Source organism: Trichechus manatus, unplaced genomic scaffold, assembly GCF_000243295.1.
Source record: "Trichechus manatus latirostris isolate Lorelei unplaced genomic scaffold, TriManLat1.0 scaffold00256, whole genome shotgun sequence".
Classification (NCBI taxonomy): Eukaryota; Metazoa; Chordata; class Mammalia; order Sirenia; family Trichechidae; genus Trichechus; species Trichechus manatus.
In genome coordinates, this window is record NW_004444192.1 from 56,818 (window position 1) to 76,306 (window position 19,489).

Below are 19,489 nucleotides of genomic sequence, written 5' to 3' on the forward strand. Positions count from 1 at the left end.
CCCCTAACACAATATGTGTCTGATACTTATTTGTACCTTTACATATTTGCTCACAAAGTTGGCAAAAACTTAGTGAATTTTGAAAGAACCATTATTCTGCAATAATTATATAGTATTTATACATTAACAGAACATTTATTTGTGGGTATTATTTCTACCTTTTTCAGCCACCCACTCCACCCTCTCCCCAAAAGGGAAGGGATTTCTCTAACATTACTGACTTCAAAAATTGATCTAACTTTTAAATGAGTAGTTCTTTCTAAGTTTCTTCATAATGTTTTTCTCAGATCAATATAAGTTTAATATACTTCTTAAGGTATAATTTCTATATGATAAATTGTACCCATTTTAAGTTTATAGTTCAGTATGTTTTGTCAGATATGTACACCATGTGGCCACCACCACATTCAACATAAAAAGCATTTCCTTCACCATAAAAAGTTCCCTTATGGTCCTTTGCAGTCAGTCTTCCCTACCTACCTGTGTTCCCAGGCAACCATTGATTTTACTGTTTAGCCTATTTTTGCCTATTCTAGAATTTCATATGCATGGAATCATGTACTCTTTAGAACCTGGCTTCTTTCACTCAGCATAATGTTTTTTAGATTTATCATGTTGTATATATCAGTAGTTTATTCCTTTTTATTGCTCAGTAGTATGGATAGACCAAAGTGTTTTCGAACCTTGAATCTGTTGCTGGATATCTCGGTTGTTTCCAGTTTCTAGCTACTATGAATAAAGCTGCAGTGAAAATCCATATATAATACTTTGTATGGACATACATTTGAATTTCTCTTGGGTAAGTACTTGGAAGTAGAATTGTTGGATTATATGTTAATTGTTTATAAGAAGTTGCCGAACTGTTTTTAAACGACCATAAACACTTTATTTCTTCTTGGTGCTTGTTTTGCAGACACTGTATAAAACCCAGGTAAAGGAACTTAAAGAAGAAATTGAAGAAAAAAACAGAGAAAATTTAAAGAAAATACAGGAACTGCAAAATGAAAAGTATGTCCATTTTATTTTGTGCAAGAATCCACACTGTAACAAATCATTCATAAGTTTCTGATAGTAATGGCATAGCAAATCTTACTGGCCTAATTCAGAACAAATTAGACTAGATTTGGGCTGAAGTTTACCTTTATGCTTAAGAAACAATTTAATAGACAAATTAACACTGTAACTACTGTAACAGTTGCTCAGAGAGTCAATAAACTGTGACAAGGAGTTGTATTCAAGAGTCTCTGAAACAGTAAACATGCATTTGTATACAAATCATGCTGTAATCACAAGTCACTGTTTCATGTTAGGTAAAGGTCTTCCTCTTGGCATTGTTATGTAGGTTCGTTTTCATTACATGTGTACTTAGGGCCTTTGGAGGATAAAACCTTATAAAGCTATTTTAGTGTGTCAGCTCATTTCACAATTGAGCTAACAGGCCCAAAAAGAAAGTGGAACTAAAGTCTCCTTTTGTTGTTATGTTCCCTTTTATCTAGCCACCTTTGAAAGAAATAAAAATGTTCACTATTTTATTGCTGTAAACAAAAAATAGCAAAGACAGATGTACCATTTTATGACTTATACAACAGCTTTAATTATAACCACCACTCACAAAAGAGACATAGCCTTGCTATTCATCTTTGAAGCCCACTATATCCCACCTCCTAATTATGCTTCCATCCCCTCCACAAGAGTCACCACTATTCTGACATTTATTTGTTGAAGAAACTGGATCACTTGTTCTATAGAGTTTCTCTCAGTCATGATTTTGCAAATTCTATTTCCATAATTAGTTGAACATTTTCCTCCTTCCTCTGTATTTCCTGCTTAAATTTAAAATTTAGTTCATTTAAGTAAAATTAAAACTTTAGCTCCTCAGTAGTACTAGCCACATTTTAAGTCCTCAGTAGTAATATGTGGCTAGTGTCTACCATATTGGACAGTGCAGATTTAGAACATTTCCAACATTGTAGAAAATTCTATTGGGCATCCCTGATCTGGAGGCTTAATCAGATTCAAATGTGATTTTTGGAGGGGAGAAGACAACTTCATATATAATCATACAATGTCTGGCTGCCTCTTTATTCGTGTTGTTAAGCAACTGTTGGCGCTCCGTGTTTAGATCCGTAATACATTAGATGTTACAAGATGGAGATACTCCTAATATACCAACTTCCCCACTCTTCTAGACAACTATTTCACATCTACTCCCCTCTCCTCAAACTTCCAACAACCAATTCTCATCATCATACTAGCTAAGGGCCTTTTCCCCAGAAGTCAAAAAGAACATCTACTGTCTCCCACCACCATATCTACTAACCTATCTGCATCTGTCCCTATAAAACCTGTCTTCCTTCTGATTGATGTAATTGGACAAATTGTATTCTAGATCTCCGGATCCCAGCCACTCAGTCCCTTTTGCCTACTTAAGATATGACTCCAACAATTTTCTTACCTTTCCTACATCAGTTTTTCTCTTCCACAGTTATTTTTATATAAATATACAGTTAAATATCTCATTTAAAAGTAACCCTCTTTTGGGTTAGGAGCTGGTTGAATGGATGTGGGGAATCAGAGGTGGAAAGGAGGAGTGTGCTGTCACAGTATGGGGAGAGCAATTAGGGTCACATAACAATGTATGTACAAATTTTTGTATGGGAAAAATAAAAAGCAAGCCTCTTTTGACCAAAGTTTATTAGTGGTTACGAGGGGTGAGAGGGAGGGGGAAAGAGGGAGTCATGGCTTAGGGGGCTCTGAGCTTCTTTTAAGGGTAACAGAAAAAATGGAAGCAGATAGTGGTGATGGTTGTACAACATGATGAGCATAATTAATTTCACTAAGTTGTACATGTGAGAAATGTTGAAATGGCAAATGTTTTATATGTATATGTATATATATGTATGTATATATGTATACATACTTACCACAAAATAAAAACCCTCTTTTAACCTCATATCATGACTTACAGCTGCCATCCCATTTTTCTGCCTCCTTTTACAGCAAACCTCCTAAAGATTGCTGCACCAAGTGTCTTCAGGTCCTCTTTTCTCGTTCCGTCTTGAGTTCACTCCAGTCAGGCTTTTGCACTTGTCACTCTACCAGAAAACCTTTCTGCTGGTCATCTCTGACTTCCAAATAGTTAAAGACAATAGTCGGTTCTCAATCCTCCTCTTGTTTAATTGAACAGTAGCATTTGGCATAGTTGATTGCTCTCTCTTTAACATATTATTTCACTTGACTTCTGTGACACCAGACACTATTTTCCTTTCAATGAACTGGCTACTCTTTCTTAGCCTTCTCTGCTCTTTTGTCCCTTCTCATCTCTGTGACCTTTAAAGTTTGGAGGGCCCAAGGGATCACTCCCTACTTGTTCTCATCCAGTCTCATGGCTTTAAATAGCATCTGTGTACAAGTAGATGCTCCCCTGAACTCCAGACTTGTATATCTAGTTGCCTACTTGACATCTCTACTTTAGTATCTAATAAGGAATCTCATACTTAATGTGTCTAGAAAAAAATCTTGATTCCCTCATCTTGCTAACCTGCTCCTCCCTGTCTTCCCCATTTCAGTAATTAGCAATTCTCTTATTCCCATTGTTCAGGTAAAAAACTTAGAGTCATTCTTTTCTCTTACACTCTCCATGCAATCCATCAACAAATCGTCCCAGTTGTAACTAAAGAATAGATTCAGAGCTGCTCACGTCTCATTTTGTGCCCTTTACCACCCTTGGTCCAAACCACCATCACTTCCAATCTTGATAATTTCAGTAGCCTCGTAACTGGTATCCCTGCTTCTGCCATTGTCCCCCATAACATCAGAGTACTCAGAGTGAAAGCCTAAGTCTTTAGGTTGTTTTGGAAAGCCTCTCAAGGTCTGTTCTTCTCTCCCCCTGCTTTTCTGACTACATCCTCACAACTTTCCCCCATGTCTCACTTTGCTCAAATTAGCTTCCTTCAGGCCCACCTTAGTCGTTCATTATTTGATGTTCCCTCTGCTTAAAACACTTTATTTCCAGATAGCTTCATGGCTCACTCCCTCACTTCTTTCATATTTCTTCTCATATGTCATCTTAGCAGAGAGACCTCCCTGATCACCCTGTTAAAACAGCAACCACACTCATACCATTTCCACCTTTCCTCTTTTATTGTTCTCCACAACGTACTATGTATTACTTCTCATGTTTTAAATTGTCTCACACAACTAATGTACACTCCCTGAGGGCAGGGACTTTGTTACTGCCATATGTTCCTAGAATAGTGCTTGGCACATCGTAAACATTCAAATAAATATTTGTTGAACATTCTTTCATGCATCAAACATTTATTCAGTACCTACTGTGTACTAGGTTACCAAGATAGCTTACCCAAGAGAGGCTCTTTAGGAAGAACAGGCAACTGGAGTGATCTGGTCCTCGTCTGGATATGAATTCTGGAAATCTTTCAAGTGTAATTCCCAAGAATCATTCCTTATATAGTTTATAGTGGTTTGTAAATTTAATTATGCTATAAATCTTCATAACCTCATTGAACTCAGAGCTGGGAAGGACCTCACAAGGAACTCAGTTTAACCCTCTTATTTTACAGATTTAAGTAAATTGAGCTCCAGGGAGTAAGAAACTTGCCCATTGTCCCTACCCAATTACTTGGTGATAGAACAGGGAATAAGTGTCCAGGTCTTGCCTCCTCGTTTACAAACCAATGACTTTTCCACTGTGCCGTGCTACCTCCCATTCCACGTCTATAACAAATACCTTCTCAGAAGTAGACTGCTAGCCATTCATTGCTTTATTGCCGTTTCTTAGTTAAGTACAATAGCAGATATGAGATTAAAGAGTTCTTTTATAGTTTTTCAGAGTGTGAGAGGTTAAATTCATTACTTTTGTAGAAAGTTTATAATAGATTGGGAGTTTATTTTAAAATAAAATAACATTTCTTTTTTTATCATTTAAAGGTAATTGTGATTTTAAGCATATGATTAAGTTGAAAGACTGCAGTGTATTTGTTTATAGCCATTTTTCGTGTAATTATTTTGCAGAGAAGCTCTTGCTACTCAGTTGGATCTAGCAGAAACAAAAGCTGAGTCTGAGCAGTTGGCTCGAGGGCTTCTGGAAGAACAGTATTTTGAATTGACCCAAGAAAGCAAGAAAGCCGCTTCAAGAAATAGACAAGAGATTACAGATAAAGATCACATTGTTAGTCAGGTAAGTGTGATAGTCAGGTATGTGACTAAAATTCATTTAAACCAAAATAGGTCACATCTTAATGTGTTAAAAATGAGTGTGTATGTATGTGTATATACTTACATACACACGTAAAGGTCATTCTATACTCATGTATAAACAGTTTATATAATCCAAAATGATTGTTAATAATTAAAACTCATATTTAGTATATTGAGTTTTACCCCCCTTTCTGGCTGTGGATCTTATTAGTTATATTTTATGTGAAGGAATGCTTGGCTTAAATTCATTTGTTGTAGTCTCTTAATATATTGCAACTGATAAGAAGAATAAATGGACCAGAATTTTGTGACATTACAGACAAACTGTTATGGGATGAGAATTCTTTGTGGATGATCTACAAATCCACTGTAAGAAAACCAATAATACAAACAGTTCCTATTCTGGAGGTTTATACTATAGTCCATATAGAATCACAGGTCTAAAAAAGGGAGTTACTCTTTTTTCTTCTTTTGAAGCCACCATCAAGTGCTCTGATGTAAGCAGGCTGAGATTCAAATCTCAGCTTTGCCCCTAAGGAGTTTATGTGGTCTTAGCAGGTTGCTTTAACTCCTCTTAGCCTCAGATTCCTCATCTATAAAATAGTAATGATAGTACCTACTCCTCAGGGTTGTTGTGAGGTTTAAATGAATTAATATATGTAGAATGACCAGTAAATGCATTGCTAAAAGTAATTAACAAATGCTTTTATCGTTATTTTCATCACTATTCAGATGAAGAAACTAAGGCCCAGAAAGACTGTGTGTTGCCCAGGGTCACATAGTAGGTTAATAACAGAGCTAGAACTAAATAGTCTAGTTTTCTTTCCATTGCATTATTTTTCCTTTCATGCATATATATTACTTGTGTATGCATTTGTGTGTATGTTTGTACATAGGTGGATAATTATTGGAAGCTAACAATTGTTTTAATATATTCTGAATTTAATTATGTCCACATATTTTAACTGGAAACCAGGCATTTTCTATGGTTAAGCAATGTCTGACTTGTCCTCCTTTATGGAAAATGTAAAGTGTTATTTTAAAGATAATTGCTTTAAATATGAGGAATAGCAAAGAAGCTGTAGCATAAGCTTTGTATGTTCTGTTTAGCTAGAAGAAATGAACAGCATGCTAACCAAAGATATTGAATTATTAAAAAAAGAAAATGAAGAGCTAACTGAAAACATGAGGAAGACAGAGGAAGGTAGGTAGATTTTTTATTTTTCTCAATCATAATGTTAAGTTCAAAGACATCTTTAGCTATTTTTATTGTGCATTGTTTTTGAAATATTTGCTTATGTATATGAAATATTTTGTGTAGCCTTAAGAATTATCTTAATGAAGTTACTAAAAGTTACTATGTAGTGTATACTTATTTGATAATTAAGAACATTGTTAATTTAGAATACAGAAAATTAAATTCTTATTAAATACTGTCATCCAGTAACATTTCATATAATTTGTTGAACAGAATATAAATTGAAGAAGGAAGAGGAAATCAGTAATCTTAAGGCTGCCTTTGAAAAGAATATCAATACAGAACGAACCCTCAAAACACAGGTATATATGCTCTCAACTTTTTCCGTGTGTTTATATTTGAGTATCATATATTGTACCTAGTGGCATGATAGTTAAGCACTCGGCTGCTAACCGAAAGATTAGGGTTCAAACCCACTAGCTTCTCTGCAGGAGAATGACCTGGTGATCTGCTCCTATAAAGACTGCAGTCTAGGAAACCCTTTGGGCAGCTCTACTCTGTCATAGAGGGTCGCTGTGAGTTGGAATTGACTTGATGACACACGACAGAAACACATTTGGAAAATTAGTACACGCTCTTCAGTTTGAAGGTCCATGCTTTACACTGAAACGATGTATAATTTACATTCTTTATTAAATATAGAAGACTTATTCAGAAAATAGGATTTAAACTGACTTAAGAAAACTAACTTGTTATTTGGCTGTTAAGAACTTGTTTTACGTTGTACAGAAGAAGACTTTAATTGACAGTGGGAAAACTTAATGAAGAGACGACAGACTTGATCTAAAACAAGATAAAAGGTTTGGGAATAAGTAAGAAACCGTAGGGGTGGATGTATCATTTTGCTTTGTATTTAATGATGCATCTAGATTAGATTTTTTACACTAAAACTTCATTTCTTGTTTTACTGTTATTCAGTAGTTTAAATTCTTCATAAACTGCCATGTACCTAAGTTCATTTTTACAGTAAAATATTTTCTACTTTTTATTAAGTAATTATAATAACCTCCTTATCACTAGTCTACTCCTCCTCCAGTCAATTATGTTGTAACAAGAGTAATCTTTCAAAAATGCACATAATCCTAAACCAGAAATATCCCCTGAAGTATTCTTAAAACCAAACAATAGTTCAGCTTAACTAGTAAAAAATATCTGCCTTGAGCATCATGCTCTTTTAAGAACTATCTATATGGGATCAAATTGACAACAGCAACTCGAAAGATAGATGGGAACCTTAGAGTGCAATGAGTTTGTGTTAATGGGGGAGGAACAACTCAGAAAAGGAGGGTGAGAATGGTTGTACAACTCAAATAACTTAATCAGCGTCATTAAATGGAACATGTAGAAACTGTAGAATTGGTGTATGTTTTGCTGTGTATAGTCTCAACAACAACAGCGAAACAAATTTAAAAGATCCTTCAGTGGAGGTTTTACATACCTTTACACCAAGACAGAGACCGTGAAGGAAAAGATTGACATTTCATTGCATAAAAATCAAGTATCTATGAAGCCCAAAACAACGTTAAGACTGAAAGAAAACTGGGGAAAATGTTTAAACAGCAAATATAAAAAAATATAAAGAGCACCAAGAAATATGAAAAAGACAGTCCAATAGAAAAAATAAAGTAGGGACAATTCAGAGACAAGTAAATGGACAATAAATTTAAAAATATTCAACTCCGATAAGAAACCAAAAAATATACATTAAAACAATAAGAAGAAGAAGTCTTTTTTGACAATCAGATTAACAGAGATTTAACTGAGATCTCATACCCAAGGATATGAAGGGAAAAATTCATTCATATACTGTTCAAAGGAGTAAACTATAAGAATAATATAGCAGAATAAAGCATTTAAATGTGCATATTCTGTGACCCAGTAACTGCGCATTTAGGAATTTATTCTGTGTAAATGCTTCCACAAATACTCTAAAGAAGTATAGACAAATGTAATACTGCTGCATTATTCTTAATAATGAAAATAACTCAACCTTCCATCAATGTAGTTCGATAACTAAGTCATGATACATCCGTACAATGGGATACAAAGGAGCCATTAAAAATAAATGAGGTAGATTTATATGTAGTGATATGGGAAAATAATATTATCCTTGATATATGATACAGTATTAAATGAAAGAAGCAAGTTGCAGCAAAGAACTTATAGCGTGATTCTGTTTTTTACCTTAAATACATATGTAATCTATTTATATGTACAGGAAATGATCTAGACAGCAGATTCAAAGAAAAGAGAAGGCTTTAGCAGAAGTGGTTTTTGAGGAGTGATATTACAAGGACTTTTCGCTTTCTTCATAATAATATCTTTGCCTTTGATTTTTTTAAAATAAATACGTGTTAAGTTTATTATTAGGGGAAAAATGCATTTATGAGTTGAGTTGAGTAAGCTTTTACTGCATTAAAAAAAATTTATTCAGGATACTTCATCCCAGATGGGACCTAATCTCTATGAAAATGATATTGGTTAGGCTTTTTGCTTTCTCTTTTCATACATTACTGCAGAGCATGTATACCATGACTTAACCGTGTTTTATAATTTATGTAGCTGATTTTGTACGCACAATTCTCATTTTGAACATATTTTTTTCTTCTGGCAAAAGGGATTAGTCTCAACTATATTTACATTCCCTTTCACCTTCAGAAGGGCCGAGGCAGGTACCCTGCCCCCTACTCGTCCAACGGAAAAAATTCTCTTGGGCCTTTTTGCCTGTGTACTGCTACCTCTGTTTATAATACCATCTCTGACTGTCCCGCCTCATACCATTTCCTCTTTGCTTATCCAACTCCTATTTATCTCTTAAGAAGAATATGTGGATACATTTGCAGATACTCAAGGATGCCTTCCCTGACCTCTCCAAGTCTATTAGGTACTGCTCCCATATCACCCTTGCATGCCTCGTTCTTCTTAGGCACCACTCTGTACTGTGATGCCTACTTGTCTGGCTCCTCCACCGCACTAGGATGTCTTTGAAGCATAACTGTATTTTCTACCTCTGTATACAGTGCATATCAGAGTGTCTACAATATAATAAGTGCTGGAAAATTGTTGAGTGGTGAATGAATTTTTGCCAACCTGTCTGGCTCTTACATTTGAGCAATGAGATAAATCAGTAATAGTTACTTGCTCTACCAGTTATCATATCCCGGCCTTCATTAGGTTCTCCTAATTTTCATACACAAAAAAAGGCCTGCTTTCTCATTTTGAAGAATAAATACATATATTTTTAGTGAAGATTTAAATACATGTTCTTATTAATAATCTTTCAATATATTGAATAGGCTGTTAACAAGTTGGCAGAAATAATGAATCGAAAAGATTTTAAAATTGATAGAAAGAAAGCTAATATGCAAGATTTAAGAAAGAAGGAAAAGGAAAATCGAAAACTACAGCTGGAACTCAACCAAGAAAGAGAGAAATTCAACCAGATGGTAGTGAAACATCAGAAGGAACTGAATGACATGCAGGCGGTAAGATTTGAGAGAGACAGAATATATGTGTATAGAATTATGTTCTTGAACTGTTATTATATATACCTGTTATCAATTGATATTGTTTAGATTGGATTTTTAAAGTATAAAATGCATATTTTGGTTTATATTCCCCACAATTTGATCATTATTACTCTAATATAAGCCAAGACCTTGAAAAACTAGAAGAGAGCTCTGCTGCCTTATTAACCATTATAGCTCGAATAATTTTTACCCATTAGCAGCTGCTTGGCTAGAGGCCTTACATTGAGAGAGACAACCAAGGGTTTTGCCTCATTGGTTTCAGACTGAAATTAAGGTATGGCTAGTAAAATAAGTTGACTGTAGTTATGGTAGAGGTTTTACAGTATCATGGCTTGTTTTCTCACTTATCTGAAATCAAAGGATCAAGCTTAATTTTTTTTTGATACTTCCTGGTTTGTTCAATAACATAAAATTGACAGCATGGTCTCTGGTATTAGACAGACATAGATCCAAGCATTCACTCCATCATTTATGGTTTTACCATCCGGAGAAGCTTATTGTACCTTTAAGCTATTTCGTTGGAGCCGTAAAAGCATTTTTCTATTGTTTTAATAGGTTTTTTTTAATGCCTTTTATTTTTTTAAAAAAAAGTTGTTTAAAGCCAAGGAGAAAAGGAGCTTATCCAGTGACCATTCATTCTTTGAAGCAATGTATAACTGAAGAAGAGAAGTTGCATTTTTACAGTGTATTGATGGTATAAACATTTGTGAAGTTTTCTGTAAATTTTTATTAGCAATTTAGATTACAGACAGTCCCCAGATTATGAATGAGTTCCATTCCTAAATCTGTCTTTAAGTCGAATTTGTACATAAATCTGAACAGTTAGGTACAGTTCATATCTAATGTCAGTCAGTCAAATGTTTGTCTTAGTATATAGTATATAGTATACCTTTCTATGCGTAAAAAAAATTAAAGGAACGCTTCCAAATACACTAAAGCATCTGTAACATAATAAGACAGTAATAATAATAATGTTTCAATGCACGTCATGAAGTAGCACTGGTTTGTTATTACAAACCATTGTATGTACCTCGAATTTTTAATATACTAGGCTTTATGAGGGTTGGTTCCTAACTGGGCTTTGTATGTAAGTCAGATGTTCATAACCCCGGGGACTGCCTGTACTTGTCATTTGTATTTCAGTTAATTCTTAATGTTGGAAATTATTTGAGTCTGATTCTTTATCTTGATATTTTTCAAAAATAGCAATTGGCAGAAGAAAGTACACATAGGAATGAACTTCAGATGCAGTTGGCTAGCAAAGAGAGTGATATTGAGCAGTTGCGTGCTAAACTTTTAGACCTTTCGGATTCCACAAGTGTTGCTAGTTTTCCTAGTGCTGATGAAACTGACGGAAACCTTCCAGGTAAGAATATTTCTATTACTTCATTCAAGTATACTTACATGTCATGGAAAATAATCTGTGTTTCTTTCAGTTGGTTTTGTACCTCTGATAGCCAAGGCCTGATGATAATTGCATACTTAGTGCATTTTATAGGAAAAAAAATCAGTCATAAGCAATCTTGGACTCCTAAAGTAAGTTTGAGAAACTACTTGAAAAGAAACCAGAAGAGGTTTATGAACCTATACTGAGCAGCCTAACTCCATGGCGAGAGTCAAAGCTGCTATTACACTTCTCACTGTAAAGAAAATTGTACCTGTCTTTATGAGTAGCAGCTCTTTAAAGTTTAAATATTCTTGTGCTAAAACTAAGAACTGTATTTCACAATCATATATATGTATATATACACACATACATTTATAATTATATATATATAAGCGCACCTAATGTAGAGTGATAAACTTTTATCAGATTTTAAGTTTCAGGTTTGCTGAATAGATAAAAGAGGTTGGGAGATGCACTAAGGGACAGGGGGTCAAATAAAGGCAGAAGTGAGTGGCTAAGATTTCATACTTTTTTCTGTGTCTTTTTTTTCCAGTGGAGAATCAATTAAAAAATAAACACAGCCTCATTCTATAGTTGACTATTATGTAAGCTGTAGTACATTTTATGTCTTTTTAACAGAGGTGACCATGTTACAGATCCAGTTTAGAAATAAACTGAATAAATTATAAATATTGAAACATGCATTACAAATTCTAAATGCATATATGTACATTGGGTATATTATGTAGTCTTAGTTCATGGTTTTGGAAGTTTTGTTAATACAGTAATAAATTTGAAAATTTTAATAATCTATTTTCTGAATAATGCATGAATAGAAAGATATTTATGAAGGAGCATGTTTGATATAGGGATTCTGTTTTAACATATATTACTTGTGTTTTGAGAAATTGATATCAGAGGTTTAATAAACTGTTTAGAAAATTTTATGCTGTCTTTCTTGGTCAAGCAAGTGGGACTCAAAATGGGAAGTGAATTCAGTTCTTATTTATATAACATGTGATCCCTGCCCTTGTTTTTTTGTGCATCCTCTAACCTAAAATCAGGTATCTGGGAAGGAAAGGAATATTTTTTATTCCATTGGTCAAGGGATTCATTCTGTTTTTCCTCCTTTTGGCTCTCTGAAACCTCTTGCCTCTTGAGAAACTTGTAATGTGGGTACACATCCTTATCAGCAGATCACTTTGGATTTAACAAGAACCTCTAGCTTCCACTGTTGTCTGAACATCTTTCTAAAGTTAGACTTAATCATCAGTTAAGAGTATGAATTATAGGAATATTTGGCTATATTCTTTCAGTTGTTGAACTGAAATTAGTTTAGATTCCTTCTTCCTTAACCTTACCACAGTATTTCTAGACTTACTTAATGAAAGGATTCTTACTGTTTTGTTGTTGTTGTTGTTAGGTGCCATTGAGTCGATTCCAACTCATAGTGATCCCACACGACAGAGTAGAACTACCCCATAGGCTTTTCTTGTCTGTAATCTTCACAGAAGCAAATCGCCAGGTCTTTCTCCCACGGAGCCACTGGGTGGGTTCAAACCCCAACCTTTTGGTTAGTAGCCGAGCCCTTAACCATTGCAGCACTAAACATTACTCAGTTTAGTGTTGGTTAAATATATGACCAGGTTCTTTGTCCTTATTGTACCCATTTCCCTTTAACTTTGCTTATTACAGTGTCTTATTATGTGTGTCTTGATTTTCTCTGTATTCATTTAAAGGTTTCAGAGACTGAATCACTATTGGTGAATGCTGTTCAGGAGATCTGAATTGAAAGAAGGAGTTGGGGGGACCTCTAGAGAAGAGGAAGGTGGTGAATTTTATCCTCCGTCCTGGCTTACTCAGGAAGGCTAAATTAAAGGATTTTATTGGCAGACTTAAGGATCCATTTAGATTTCATAAATCTGCTTAAAAATCAGTCAGCAAAGATATTTTAAAATGTTTCTACTGGCTCCATTCTAAGTATATTACATAGAATACTGTATTTTGAGGGATTTTGTTTTAAAGGTTTTCAAAGTTCAAAAAGTGTACTGGTGGCCTTTCTCTATTGCCATAAATGAGACGAGTGAAGTATCCCTTTCCCTGTCATGTTCTCACTCTTAAAGTTTTACAAAAGATCTCAGCAGTGCTGAACCCTTGTAATTTCATGTTGGAAGCAGAAGCGAATGGATGATGTTTATCAGTGTTCTTTTACCTCTCTCTGAACCAGATATTCTGCTAGTAAATTGAAAGTCTGTGTCAAATTTACCATTTCTTAGATGTTTAAAAATGATTTGTAGTATATAAAATTAAGATTTGCAGTCATATTTAGGAGAGATTATTAAAGAAATTGGATGTTCATTCTTAATATGAGAAAGTAACATATCCTTCAAGTGTCTGAAAGATTTCTTGAAGGTAATGACTAATGATTAATTTTCACCTACTTTAGAAAATTACAGGCAGTCCCCGACTTACGACAGGGTTCCATTCCAACGGCTCTGTTGTAAGTTAGTTCTGACATAAGTGGAATACCTCTTTTTTTTTTAAATTTAGTTTTCATTATTATTATTGCCTTTTATTGTCAGTATCTTTATAAATACAATCTTTATTTGTCCTTGGGGGTTGGAAACATTACATATAAACTTACAGATAGATTTTAATACATATGTACATGCATAAAAAATATATCATAAAATTTACTCTGACGATGAAAAAGAATTGGAAGACATTGGCGTTTTGTCAGTTGCTGTAATAACTCCACTCGTGGAACGTTCTGGATCATCTGGATTATCCCTGGGAATGTGGGTGGTGGTCTTAATCAGAAAATTAGTGAGAATTTGTCTGTACGGTCCTTTTCTTTTTTTCTTCATACATTTTCAGTAACATTTTACTGTTTTCTAATCTGCCTATTGACGTTAGCAGAGAAATCAGTGTTTGGGTCCATGTTTTCAAGTAACTGAAGCCCTTGATTTAGTTTAGAAAAAACTCCAGCTAATCCTGACATTGTAAAAAGTTTTGACAACTTCTCTCCTTCCTCTTCCTTGTTATTTCTTTCCTGTTCAAAATCTATTAAGTGCTGATCTGTGGATTCCCCTTCTTCGTAATCTGTGAACTGTTCCATATCGGCAATATCAAACTCTGGATTCAGCATTCTTGCCATATGGATTGTTTTTCCATCGATCTCTTCCATCATATTATCCTGATCAAATGCTTGGAGCGTGTTCACATAACTCAGCAATTTTTTCCATATCTCCTGCATGCATATTTCTGTAACTTCCTCCCAGGAAGATGCAGTGTTCCAGATACACTGACAGTCATAAGTGCAGTTTGTCGTAAATCGAATATGTGGTAAATCGGGGACTACCTGTAGTAAATTTAAACTACAGACTAAAAAAGAGAGAACTTTGAGTAGAATGACTTTACTCAACGTTTATGATAATGGCCTTTTGAAATATGGAACATATTTTTAGTTCAGTGAGATGGTTTCTAAAATTGTTGGGTGAATGAACTGATACCATGACTTTCATTACTCATCTTAGATTTCATCATTCAGTATAAAGATTCTCATTTAATTATCCTGTACATCTAGAGCTTAACCTCTATAATCTCAGTGGGCATCTTGTCATTAACTGGATTAAATCTCTTCTATGAGTTTCCCCATTGTAAAAATCTTAGAAAAAGTGTGACTCTTTCTCTGACTTACAGCACTTTGGAGTTCTTGACATATCACTTTCATTCTTCTAATTCTTTCATTTCCATCCTCCCTTTGGTTCTGTGGCAGGTGGTGGCCTAGCACACTGTGTAAATGTAAAGATTACCTTTAGGGTTACAGTTTGCTTGTTGCTTAGATGACAAGAAGACTTTAAAGTGGTAACTGCCTCTCTTTCCGCATTTTTTCTGTTTTTTCCTTCTGGAACTGTTGACCTAAAAATCTAAAAAGAATGTTAAAAAAAAATGTTTTTAAAGAAGACCAGACTTACGGGTCTGACAGAGACTGGAGAAACCCCGAGAGTATGGCTGCCGTACTCCCTTTTAACTCAGTACAGAAGTCACTCCTGAGATTCACCCTTCAGCCAAAGATTAGATAGGCCTATAAAACAAAACGAGACTAAATGGGCACACCAGCTCAGGGGCAAGGATGAGAAGGCAGGAGGAACAGGAAAGCTGGTAACGGGGAACCCAAGGTCGAGAAGGGGAGAGCGCTGACATGTCATGTAGGTGGCAACCAATGTCACAAAACAATATGTATATTAATTGTTTAATGAGAAACTAATTTGCTCTGTAAACCTTCATCTAAAATACAATAAAAAATAAATTTTTTTTTAAAAAACTTTGATAGTTTTCATGGAAATTTAAATTGGCTATATTGGATATTGGTTTACGTACAGTTTGCCTCTCTTTCTCTTTTATGGCTGATATCCCAGTAATAACACATCTAATGTTTTTGTGAGTTAAAATTGCTCTACAAATATATAAAATCTGGAGCTTATTTGATTCATGAAATGCCAAAAGCCTTTGATACATAAAGTTTGTGTAAAAACGCTGAAATGACATAAATCTCAGCTTCACATTGACATAAAGTCATAATATGTAACAGCTCATTGAAAATATGTTAAAGAAAACACTGGCAGGTTAACTCAAATCTAGAGTCAGTAGAAATATTCTTGGCATTTATTCTCATATAGAAATAACTGGGAGGAGGTTATGGTGGTTATTTTGGCATACATAATTTTGTCAAAATTTCTTTGGCTTTCACATCTTTTGATTTTCAATGAGGAATTACTTACATTAAATAGACTCAGGAATAATACCAGATATTAAGACTACTTTTCATTTTAACTATTGTTCATCGTACTGTTTTCCAGACCACACTTTAAGAGTTGCAGTTTTTGCCACTTAGACTAAAAGGAAATTTTCCTAGCAATAACTTCTTTGCTTTTGTAAGATAAAATATTTATCAATAAGCAATACATAATCCGCAGCCTTCTGCATGCAATTTAAACTGAAACAGTTATTTACAAGGGGTGACTTTAATTGGGTAATTCAAAACAAGGAAGATTGCAAAATAATCAAACATTTGTGAAGCACATATTCTACGTGCCACATGCCATGGGGTGTACAAAACAAGTATTAGAAATGGTCCCCTCTCTCACAGAACTTACCAAGGGCCTGCCCAAGGAAACAAAGTAATTATGAAGTAACAGCAACTAAGAAAACAAAAGTTGGGAGAAGAGACGGATCATTTTGAATTGAAGTTACTTCATTATTTCCTCCACTTTAACAACAACAGTTTAGATGAAGGAGAATAACACAAGCCAATGTGTAGAGACATTAAGTAGGTGGTAGAAGTTGGAACAGAAGCAACATTACCCCTAGTTCAATTAGCCACAAGGCTTATTTGGAGACAGAATAACATTGTGCTCTAGGAACAAACTCTGAAATTAGATTGCTTGCATTTGAACCCTAGACCTTCTACAGTTACTAATAGAGTATTCTTGGGCAAGTCAGTTCACCTTGCTAAATCTTAATCTCTTCATTTGTAAATGGAGGATAATAGTAGAACTTGCTTCATAAGACGGTATGTAGGGTTGTATGTGAGATATTGCTTGTAAAGCACTTGACAAATAATAAATATTCAGTAAATGTTGCCTATTTGATGTTATCACTGTAAGACTGAACTTTACAGCTTTTAAGTTATATAGAGGGGGGCACTATATATTCCCATTAGGATCATGATTTAAGTCATTGTATGTCACATTATAGCATTATACTTTAAAGTTGGTTACTTTTCTGTTTTTTTGTGTTGCAAATATTAGATAGATTTATTAGATAGATTTAGAAAATACTTGAATTGAATGAATACTCATCTCCAACCTGGTGTTACATTTCTAGTGGAATCGTTTTCCTCCAGATATTTCTAATAATCATTAATTACATTTAAACAGTAGTAATGACTGTTATTAAATGCCTTGATTGAATTAGTCAAGGAATTTCTGATATGCACAAACTTATTGAAATAGCAGTTGACCAATTGAATTTTTTTTTTTTTTTTTACTGTTTATTAAGCTACAGTACCACAAACTTTTGAAAGGCTGCCTACACTTCTTTAGTTTGAGAAAAATCATAATTGGACATAACATTAGAATTATGTACCACCACCACCCAACCATATTTGGACAAGTTTGTTGAAATTGTTATGGGTATTTTACAGAAAAGTTTATCAGAATATTGTCCTGAGAAAACAAATAAAATGTTTGTCTCTTATTCTTTATATCTAGTTGATTCTGCCTGCATTCCTTATTTATTTATCTTCTATTCTTGTCTTCTGTGAGTAATAGGACACTTCTGTACTTTTGCTTGCTCTTTCTTGTGTAAACCATGGCTCTGATTTGTTCCACTTGCTGCATCTTTTTTTGTTGTTGTTTTTTTTTTTTTTTTGCTAAGTATTTTTATATGAATGTTAAATGATATTTAAAGTCTTTTATGTCATATCCCATTTAAGCTGCAGTCCATTCCAGTCTTGCCTGGCTCTTAAGGGTATTGGTACTTCATACTTTTATAACTGAGTACTAAATGTTAATTTTATGCAAAAGTGGCTTGAAATTTTTTCTGTAATATTTGTATGGCCATTGAAGTTAATTTGTGTGATTGAAGCATGAAAGAGCAGATTATAGCACTTATTCATTTAGCTGTGTTCAGATGCTTGTTGCTGCATGCCGTCAGACAACTTGTAATAGTTTTTCCTTTTGTTACTATTTAAGATTGAACACTATATGTTCTTTTTGTCCTAGAGTCAAGAATTGAAGGTTGGCTTTCAGTACCAAACAGAGGAAATATCAAACGATACGGCTGGAAGAAACAGGTACCATATGCCTCATTTTTTTTAAACTGATATTTTGTTATATATTTTACTTTTAAAACATAGAATTTACACTAACTGCTGTATTATTAGCATTGATTTTAGATTAATGACATTATAATCTAGATAGACATGGCAAACACTACGCTTACCATTTTGAACCAAGTTAATGTTGCTCCTATAACTCTTTCCCCTTTTTTTTCATTTCAGTATGTTGTGGTAAGCAGCAAAAAAATTTTGTTCTATAATGATGAACAAGAAAAGGAACAATCCAATCCATCTATGGTATTGGATATAGAGTAAGTTGCCTTTGATTGAATTTTAAGCCAATTGAGTGTTAACTTATGATAAGCAATCATTTTTATCCTTACTTTTAATTAGAAGAGGCAGCCATCTTACCATGACTTTTATACGTATGTTATTTAAACAGTTAATGTTACCTACTTTTCTATTTTTCTTAACCAATTTAAATATTAACTTGATATTAAATCTTACTTTAGCAAAATGTGAGTGGGGAACAATGTGTATAATTGTAAACTTGATTCTTCTGCTCTAAAGACAAACTTTTGATTCCAAACACTTAGTGGTTTTGATTTCAGAAAGCATCTCAAAAAGTATAGGATTAATTGGCTATTATTAAGAGGGAAATAAAAATCTACCTGTTCTTTTTCTATAGTAGTTCAAAGAGGCCTGTAGTAAACAAAGGGTTTAGGGTTTTTTGTTTTGTTTTGTTTCCCTTGTATTCATTCTAAAAACATTACTTAAACACAGCTGCCTGTGTCATCGTAGGTAGAATGTAGAATATATAAAGTAAGTTCCATATTTAAGGAGCTTACAGTCTAGTAGTAGGAAGGGTAAGACATACACAAAATTTAAATTCAGAGCAAACTATGATAAGTGTTATTCAAGAAAAATATAAACTTTAAATGAAGCATAACCATTCCTTTGGAATTAAACATTCATGGATCCAAGTCAGAGTTTGAATGTAAGAAGAACTGAGCAAGTACCAGAGAGTACTGATATTTAATTTGCCAATTAAAAAAAAAAAAAAAAAAAGTTGTGAAAAGTTAAATGATTAACCTAAGTGGAATAATACATAAACACAAATATGAAAGATGTTATCTTTCAACTGTTTAGTTAGATAACTTTGATTTACTTTTTGAGATCTTTAAAAGTACTAGACAACATCTAAAGTAATTATTAATACCTGGAATAAATTTAACCAGGAAAGTAAAACA

The 19,489-nt window shown here is 33.9% G+C and overlaps 1 protein-coding gene across 2 annotated transcripts in view; it reads left to right on the forward strand.

Annotated features, from left to right (window-relative positions):
- LOC101343223 (rho-associated protein kinase 1) overlaps positions 1-19,489 on the forward strand; it is a 66,453-nt gene that overhangs the window by 37,546 nt on the left and 9,418 nt on the right. For both annotated transcript variants that reach the window (XM_023724698.1, XM_023724699.1), the window contains exons 11-18: positions 914-1,008; positions 5,035-5,200; positions 6,331-6,424; positions 6,692-6,780; positions 9,775-9,963; positions 11,215-11,374; positions 18,184-18,254; positions 18,462-18,550. In XM_023724698.1, coding sequence (XP_023580466.1) covers positions 914-1,008; positions 5,035-5,200; positions 6,331-6,424; positions 6,692-6,780; positions 9,775-9,963; positions 11,215-11,374; positions 18,184-18,254; positions 18,462-18,550 — 953 coding nt within the window. The remainder of the gene's footprint in view (positions 1-913; positions 1,009-5,034; positions 5,201-6,330; positions 6,425-6,691; positions 6,781-9,774; positions 9,964-11,214; positions 11,375-18,183; positions 18,255-18,461; positions 18,551-19,489) is intronic.